The sequence below is a fragment of the Hippoglossus hippoglossus genome, chromosome 17, assembly GCF_009819705.1.
Source record: "Hippoglossus hippoglossus isolate fHipHip1 chromosome 17, fHipHip1.pri, whole genome shotgun sequence".
NCBI lineage: Eukaryota > Metazoa > Chordata > Actinopteri > Pleuronectiformes > Pleuronectidae > Hippoglossus > Hippoglossus hippoglossus.
In genome coordinates this window covers 20,513,064-20,522,149 of record NC_047167.1, presented here as the reverse complement: position 1 = coordinate 20,522,149, position 9,086 = coordinate 20,513,064, and the positions used below count along the sequence as shown (strand labels likewise).

Below are 9,086 nucleotides of genomic sequence, written 5' to 3'. Positions count from 1 at the left end.
TAAAGATGTCACTGTGGATCATAAAACACTGTCAGTTTGTCCCTGATTTATAATAAAATTGAATATTTTATATCATACCGGTGATGTATAACCTCTACATCTACATATAATAAAATCCGGCTCAGTCCTTGTGCAAGAGAGAAGCGAAAACAAATGACAGAGAGATTTACGATAAACATAAATACATGTGGCCCATATAAATGAGAGTTGTAGGTGAAAGAAAAAATGAAAATGCAAAACAATTATAGTTAAATGAGGACATAATTATAATAAACATTTACCCCTTTGCACACCAATGGGCACATTATTGTTATTATTGATATAAACTTCTTAATATTTATTATTGAAGAAAGTAGTGATCTGTCACCATCATTGCACTGGGGAAATATTGTATATTTTAAATATTCAAATATCTGTGGATCACTGCTGATATGAATAGTCAAAGCTGTTTATCATATGATGCAGCCTGCGCTTGAGGGGCTTGTTATTCCAGGTGCAGACATAGATTTCCTTCTGGGGATGAACTAATCAATTTCAAAGTTAAAAACAAGAGAGAGAGAGAACCAGTAGTTAACTATGATTAATGCCGGTTACTGCAGATGCTGTAGTTTGGAGGCACTCTGTGGAATATCATTATTTTATATAGGGGTTGTTTTGCAGCGTGTTATTCGATTTCAACTGTAGCAAATGTGTTTATGTTCCTCCAAGGTCACCATCCAGTTCCCTATAGAGTCATGTCTCACTAGTTTTTAGGTATTTTCTGAACTGTTCATTACAAAGTTAATAGGAAAGGGAATCTGTTTGGCAGCATTTCCTTTCTGTGCGGCTGCTATTAAAAGGACAGAAAATGCCTTTTTCCTTGTATGTTTCATTGCGGTGCTACGACAGATGGGTTTACTGCTGCGTGATTTTACTATTAATTTTTAAGTACGATTCTTCAGGGGCAACATTTGACTGCCTGTCCAATTAGGCAAATCACCATTTGGTCAGATACGGCTGATACACTGACAAGAGAAGAAGAAAACGCAGATTGGACATGAAATGGGGCTGACAGCTTCAGATTCAAATTCCCTCTTCGGGTAATTGGTGAAATCTTCAGTAACGAGAAGTGACAGGCAGCCGATGTCAAAATGCATGTTGTGTTGCTGCTGTATCCTGAGTGCCTCAGAGCCCTGTCATACCGTGAAGCAATGAAAAAAACATATCCTTCATGCAATTCTAATGTAACATTGCAGCGCAGCAAGGGGAAGGTCTCCTGGAAAAGCAGCAACCGCATCAGGTTTGATACACCACAGGGCGCATGGACAAGTTTGTCAACCACTTTAATTCTGCGGATGTCTCCTGATGTTTTGACCTGCAGCATCACAGAGCTCATCACTGTAATGTCCTCCTCCTAATGCAAGTGCATTAGAAAATGGAAAAGCAAGGATGGTGCGCCAACAAAACAGTTCTCAGTCGCACAAATTTAATCATCTTTCCATTTTCAAATTAGCATTTTACTCCCAGGCTATCCTCGCAAGTGACTGATCCTCTGTGGTGCATGAAATGTTATTCAGATACAACGATCGTCGCTCTCTAACACACTCGTGTCTCTCAACTGATCCAATGTTGTCCAGTGATGAAACCAACAAGGAGACTCAAAGTCAGCTGTCCAGTTGTCGAGGGGATTAGTGGCCAATAAGGATCAAATCCTGTGGAACAAAGCAGGAACTCAAACTGGTGTATTTCTGGAGATCTTGATTGTGTCAAACAGAGGTCACCCTCTGCTGAACTGTTTATGTACAACCAAAAATAAAGATATACATTGTCATGCAAGTACTATGACCTGACCTACAGCTAAACACATGTATATATATAATAGCTCCACTGAACTGCAGTTAAATACCTTTTGCAATACAGTCTGTGAGGTGTTTTCTGCGGGTGCTGCAGACCTTTGGTTGTAATACAGATGAGATAATAAACCGATTTATGTCATGTAATGAATGATATCGATGATAAAACTGTACATTTAGTACAAAATTGTGAACTTTAAGATTGATTTCTAACTTGGAAACGAGAACCTGACAAAACAGGAACAAAATCCTCCAAATAAAAGCTGCAGAAACATCAAATATCAAAGGGTTAAAATACCAACTGGAAAAGTGCTCATAATGCGGAATGGCCCTTCTCTGACAGGCTTTATTGTTAGATCATTATTATTGATTCAATAACATCCTGTTGGACAGTTTAATCCATGACATGTATCATGGTGGATAAACTGTATGTCAGTTTTCAATGGAATAAGTCACTGCTGCTTATTTCCCTCATAATTACAGTAGAATTATTAATTGAATAGTAAATTATAGCAAATGTACTTAGTTACTTCTACTTCCACGCTAACGGTGAACGAGTAAAACGCGCAAAGTCAAGTGGCTGCGTGCGTATTTGCGCGCAGCCTCGGTGGTGCCAACGTCAGGGGCGCACACATGGTGCGTGCTGGAGGCAGAGCGCGGTGGGAGGGCGGGCGGACGAGCCGCGCATCCGCCACAACGAGGAGGGTGGTGCGGTGTGAGAGCCTGCAGGAATCCACAAAGTCCACACACGAGGCAAAATGCGCTGAGGGGACGTCTGCGTGGAGCTCGGTTTGATGACCAGAGGTTTCCTTCACACGGCAGTGACACCGCGTCCGGAGAGAAACGCAAGAAACGCAGCGGACAAGTTGTGATTCCAGAGGAAAAACCCCGAGCGGGAGATGAATACCAACGATGCCAAGGAGTACCTCGCCCGGCGGGAGATACCTCAACTATTTGAGGTGAGAGATGGTGGCGTGGGGATGAGCTGGCAGAACAGGGTGTGCAGATTTCACAGTGTGGGGGGTTTTCTTTGTACACGTTTGCATCGATGCTTTGCAGAAAACATGTCAGAGTCAAGCTGAAGATGATTTTTTATGATGTGTCAAAGATGCCACTTAGATCATGGAAATGCTGGAGGCAGATTTCAGCATTTAATAGATTGATGGATTCATAATTTTTTATAAACCACTTCCTAAACTAGTTTTTAATACTACTATACAATCACAATAGGCAAAGATGGAATTTTAACCAAACTCACATCTCCACCTTTTTGCGTAATTAGCTTTCAATGGATATGATGCAGCTTCTCAACTGAGATGCTCTCAGCTGGAAACTGTTATTTTATCATGAAGACCAAAAAGAAAATGTGATCATATGACTCGTCACTAATAATAATGGTACATCTGTGCTGTAAAGTACGAGAGGTTGTTTAAAAATGAATATTCCTGCAAAAACCTCATTAATAATTATATATCAAGGGAATATCAAAGGTATTGCTATAAGGTACAAGGCCGGTGTAGCCTGACGCTCACTGTTATCCACCTCAGACAGACAGAGTATAATAACTTACAGATATATAATAATGAAATATAATCTTCTTTTTCCTGAGGGGAAACTAAATTGGCTCATCCACTTAATTAGAGCCGGTTCTACTGATTGTTTATTTGCAGCCAGTTCAAATTACATTGAGCAGTGAAGTGACACATTATCATCATAACTGCTGAGAACTGCCGCTCGTATAAAAGCGTATTTATCCTCCTTCAGCTTCGATGCCGCTTGTTTTCAGCTGGTAGAAGCTTTTTGTTTTCCCTGCGGCTGCTGGTGGGAGGGTGGAGATGAAGTCCCAGAGGACGCTTTTGTTTTAAAACATTCTGGGTCATGGGGACCTCTCACATGCACCACAGTCCCCGGTTAGTCCTCCTCCACGATAATAATAACAGGTCGTCGGCGGGCTGCGTTTGTTTGCAGAGCTCAGTCCAATTTCATGGGCTTCTGACAAAATGAGATGTTTTGATCCCCTGCCGGAGACGAGCCAAGGCAACCAGCTCTGCACTTCATTAAGGCGGGCTCGCTCTCCGCAGGAACAACACATCATTACAACGCAGCCCTCACACTCGTCCTGCCTCTCTGTCTTCTTCAGAGCCTGCTGACAGGTTTGATGTACTACCGGCCCGATGACCCCATCGACTACCTGGAGGCCTGTCTGCAGAAAGTCCGGGAGCTGGGAGGACCGGACAAGGTGCGGTGGGACACCTTTGTGGGCCAGGAGAAGAAGTCCCTTCCCCCGCTCAACGGGGGCCAATCACGCAGGTCCCTCTTCAGAAATGGTGAGCATGAAGCTAATCTCGCAGTGTAGTATATAAAGACCATAATAGCTCATTGTTTCAACAGGAAAAAGCCTGTTGACATTTGTGCTGCACTCTCATGAGCCCAGTGGCAGTATCATTGTAAAAACTGTTGATCTTGGAAGTACCAGCAGAGTTTTTCGAGCCAGACGAGATAAGACTTGTTGTTTTTTCATCCTTCTGTGGCTTCAGTGGGTTTTTTTTTTCGTGAGGCTCAGCTGCGTGAATCACTTCTTTCACATAGATTTAGTGCCAGAAGCCAGAACACCCACAAACACAACCCGTCCACAACACCGGCTACAAATTCCGGAGGTGACCCCTTCATGTTCGATGACAGAATCCAGTGTGCAGATCACAGCTGGAACATCCCTGATCCCAGTGCTGCCTTAGATGAGCAGGGAATTTATTGTCTGTTACGATGCAGTTTTAAAAAAAGTATGAATCATTAATCTGGGCAGTGATCCTGATGTTCACAGCAGGCGTAGCTGGCACTGCACATGCAAAACTGGTTTCTAATTTGCAAAGCAAAGTTCTCGCTTGCGTCTCGTTTGCTAACAAACTATTTGCATTATTTATTGATGGCATTGTTGGTTCATTTAAAAAAAAAAAAAAAGACCAGTGACAGGATAGGGGTACTTCAGATCCCATAGATATTAGTTGTCAGATCTTTTTCATCAAGAACATTATTCTCTGGGAAGTTGAAAATGTCGCAAAATGACTTCAAGTTTTGTGGAAAATCCGTTCAGTTATTTTTTTCGCATGAAGAAGAGACCACCTCCCCGGCCGGGGTAATAAAGTCATGTGTGCATTAATAAGAAGTTTGTTTACAGGCATGTCTCTCCCAGCACGCAGCTGCACAGAGATGATATTTGTTCAACAGAAGCCTCCAGGCTCACGAACATGATTCAAAACACACACGCAGGACTCCTGCTTTTAGAAATTCACCCTCATCCTGCTTCTCGTTATATTGTGCAAACGATGCCTGTGAGGTTTGCCAGCTGCAGGGTTTAGCTGCTGGGAGCTGCAGCCTCATCAGGGGTGAAGATTTCCAATGCGCTGTGATTCCTCTCAGCTCCGAGTTTTAAAACATCTGCTGGAGGAAAATGCAGCTGCCTCTTCTCTCGCAATTCATTTTCCTGATTGTCTGATTTACATGTTAGAAATGTCTGCAGGGCAAAAGTAAGACGGGGGGAGAAGGCATTAGCTGTAATTAGCACATTTCAGTGTTTTACTAAATAGTTTTCATCTCTACAACAGTTTTTGAAGTGTTTTGCTAAATCGTTTGCACTAAATTGCTTCTCTGTTTTCTTTCGATTCAACAAACCCAAATTTTCCATGACTGATGCGTGTGTTGTCAGTGCATCAGCACTATAATTAAAATACACAGGATTGAGATAAATGCTGCTCCTGTGGAATAACACGCACCGAGGATTTCTATCTTTGTTGAATGTGTTTTAATCGACTACATCACAAGAGACAGATGTGTAATTGGCAAAGAGAATGAACCGTCTCTGAATTCATCGCACGCACAAATTTATGTGAAGGATTTTTTTTTTTAACGGGTTTGTTGTGAAATGGGATTGTCAGCAGTTGAAATACAGTGACAGCTGCACCTCTAACTGACAGCACCAAGTCACGGTACAATTTGTTCTCATTCATACCTTTGTGTGTGTGTTTGTGTGTTTGTGTGTGCGACAGTGTTGCCCGACAGTCCCAACTTCCCCTACAGACGGTACGACCGCCTCCCCCCCATCAGCCAGTTCTCCATCGAAAGTGACTCGGACCTGTCGGAGACGGCGGAGCTCATCGAGGAGTACGAGGTGTTCGACCCGTCGAGACCACGGCCCAAAATCATCCTGGTCATCGGTAAAGCTGCAACACAACGAACAGAACATCACAACTACACGTATCCGACCTCACACGACACAAAAATGAGGAAACACTGAGCGAAATACGATGGAAGCCGTTATTTATTTTGTCTTCAACTGGTGTGTCTGATTTGAAGCACTCATCTGGATTCCTTGGATGTTTTCCACGAGATAACGAACATGAATATAAAAAGGTCAAAAGTACAGAATAGAAGTTTATGTTTGCTTTACTGATTATCTAAAAATACACGGCCTGGATGGGAATGGCTGGGGGAGTGTGTGTGTGTGTGCGTGTTCCAGGTATTACCCATGGTCTGGGGACCTTAAATCTGTTTACACAATCCCATTAAAGGGGCATAAGCAAGTCCCCGTAATGTAAATCATTACATTACAAGGGGAAGGCATGTTTTAAGGTTATATCAAGGTTAGCTTACGATAAGGATTTTTCCCGGCATTTGAACGTAACCTCACCTCTCTCCGTGAGTATCAGAGGGGGGGATCTCGTTGTGTGTTGTGACACTCACGCTCTCCTAATCTGAGTTCCTCGGTGCGCCCCGCATTACCCTGTCAGATACATTCATTAAACTCATAAATTAAGCACGGCAGCTGCATAACAAGAGTAATGACACTGGAGAGAGGCTGCTATTTATAAACACTCTTTAAAATACTTAAAATAAGCAGGAAAATGACCTTTTTTGACCTCCTGCCAGTTCTGTGTGTTTGGCTTCATGCTGTGTACCTGGGATGTTCACACACTGTCTGTAATGTGGAGGACGGTTGTTTCCTCAGCACAAAGCCACTTCCAATCTCGTCTTGCTGGGCACATTGTGGCCTATATTTTAAAGGGGAAGCAGGATGGCAGCAGCTGTCATCTCTTCGGAGGATCATGGCAAACATTTTTGTCAGGTTAGCGCAGAGAGACGCAGACCGACAAAGACACGTGTGGTCAGGAGAGGGGGCCGTGGGGGGGGCCGGGCTCGAACGCTCAACAACAAAACCCCCCAAAAAACACAGAGCTCTATGATAAATTGCTTTAAATACATATTAGATTACATTTGAATATTTTATTTGATCTATTGGTAGTTTTACGCTTCCGCAGTAGCAGCAGACGCAGACCACAGATATTTTGTCTGCAGGCTGTTCATCCATCTGCCCCCCCGTCAATCTGTCCGTCTGTCTGCCTGTCCATCTGTCCCACTCGTGGGGAAAGACGTATCTCAGAAACCCCTTTGAGGGTTGAGCATGTGTAACTTTGGGATTTACTCCACCGTCCCCTTATCGGCACTGCGCAGACTCTCAATGTGCACGATAGCGACGCTTGTATATTTTGGCTTCATTTCTGGATAATTGGAGGAAGAGGAGTCTTGTCGTCCATCTTTATTTACAGTCTATGGCACAAAGATTGACTTGGACTCGGGGATGAACTGATTTTTAGCAAGAGTCAAGGTCACATAATTATAAATCCCAGTCGTACTTGAAGCCGAACACCAGCTCAACACTTGGAACTTCAGCAGATCTTGTTGGGACAAATTATCATCACTTGGCTGTGAGAACTCGACATTCTCATTTAAATCCATCCGTCCATTTCTGACAGCAGCACCACGGATTACCGATGGCACAGCTTGTTCCCAGGCTCTCTTCACCTCGGTCCTGCCGTGCTTTTTCCACCGGAAGCAGTTTCCGAGCGGTTGGCATTTCTATGGTGACAGTAGGAACTCTGAAATCCTGGAATGAAACACACGTGTCAATCAGCGAAGCAGCATTCCGGTCGTCAAATGGCTTTGACAGGCACTTACCTGCGAACAGGCCTTTCACCAAGTGACAGCCTCACATAGCTTACCGCCATTAAGATATTATTGATTTTAATTGGATTCCCTGTTGTGAGGGTGATTTCAAATTATCATATGTGTCGCTTCGGTTTTTTAAAACTTTTAAAATTGACAGATTTTTTTTAAATTCTGTTGTGTAACAGCAAAGAATTGACATTTAGATGAGTCGTGTTCATATTTATCAAACAATGCGGCGTGAAGCCACTGTCTCCTCCCGTCATCACTCCTCTGCACAATCCGCTTTCATCGCTGAAATAAAAGAGATAAAAAGAGGATTTGTTAGCGAATGTAGGAGGTTCACACGTACCTGTTCCTCTCATCTGCCCCCCCACATGCCCTGCTCCCCCGCGTGCACCAGCAAAACACACACAAGCAGCAACAGTCTGACTTTCTCTCACTCATACACACATGCGCCTCCGCTAACACACCCACACGCCTAACGTTTCACACTCACACATTCCCACACACACACACACACATGCACACGTACTCTCTCCCAAAACATCAACAGCTCTCCCTCTGTGCCTAGGTGGCCCTGGCAGCGGCAAAGGAACACAGAGCCTGAAGATTGCCGAGCGCTACGGCTTCCAGTACGTGTCCGTGGGCGAGCTGCTGAGGAAGAAGATGATCCACAACGCCACCAGCAACAGAAAGTGGAGCCTGATTGCTAAAATCATCACCAATGGAGAGCTGGCACCGCAGGTAGCAGAGAAACGGAGGAGGAGAGGGGGGGGAGTGTGTGTGTGTGTGTGTCTGTGTGTGTCTGTGTGTAGGGGGGGAGAACATGAGTGGAGGGATCAGCGCTGAGTGTGTCCAGTCACTCGCAGGTCATTATCACAGCGTGGCTGTAATAAGGGGCTAATTATCAGCATCCATATCACAAGCGTGCTGGGAGAGGGACGCTGTTCCGTCTCATTAGCATACTCCCTGCAAGACCATGATGGAGGCTGTTTCCAACATGTAGTAAACCCCTCACATTTCTCAATTCAACGTATATATAACATCAGATTAGACCATTTTCTTTAACTTTACATATCCGAGGACAAAGAAAGGACCAAACAATAACCCTGCACCTCAATATGGATGGAATGAGCCAAATGAGTAGTTTCAGTCCATTGTTTGTGAAGATAAGCTTGAATATGAAATCTGTAACAGGCAAGTATGAGCGCTGCATTCATTTTCCCATCTTCCTCTTGACAAGAGGGCAAACAC

At 43.9% G+C, this 9,086-nt stretch overlaps 1 protein-coding gene across 2 annotated transcripts in view; it reads left to right on the top strand.

Moving 5' to 3' along the window:
• The first annotated feature begins 2,466 nt into the window (after positions 1–2,466).
• The window catches only part of ak5 (adenylate kinase 5), a 47,899-nt gene continuing 41,279 nt past the window's right edge, over positions 2,467–9,086 (top strand). Inside the window, exons 1-4 of one of the 2 annotated variants that reach the window (XM_034612521.1) lie at positions 2,467–2,791; positions 3,973–4,159; positions 5,876–6,043; positions 8,404–8,576. In XM_034612521.1, coding sequence (XP_034468412.1) covers positions 2,732–2,791; positions 3,973–4,159; positions 5,876–6,043; positions 8,404–8,576 — 588 coding nt within the window. In that variant the 5' untranslated portion in view covers positions 2,467–2,731. The remainder of the gene's footprint in view (positions 2,792–3,972; positions 4,160–5,875; positions 6,044–8,403; positions 8,577–9,086) is intronic. The other variant, XM_034612520.1, reaches the window with a different exon arrangement.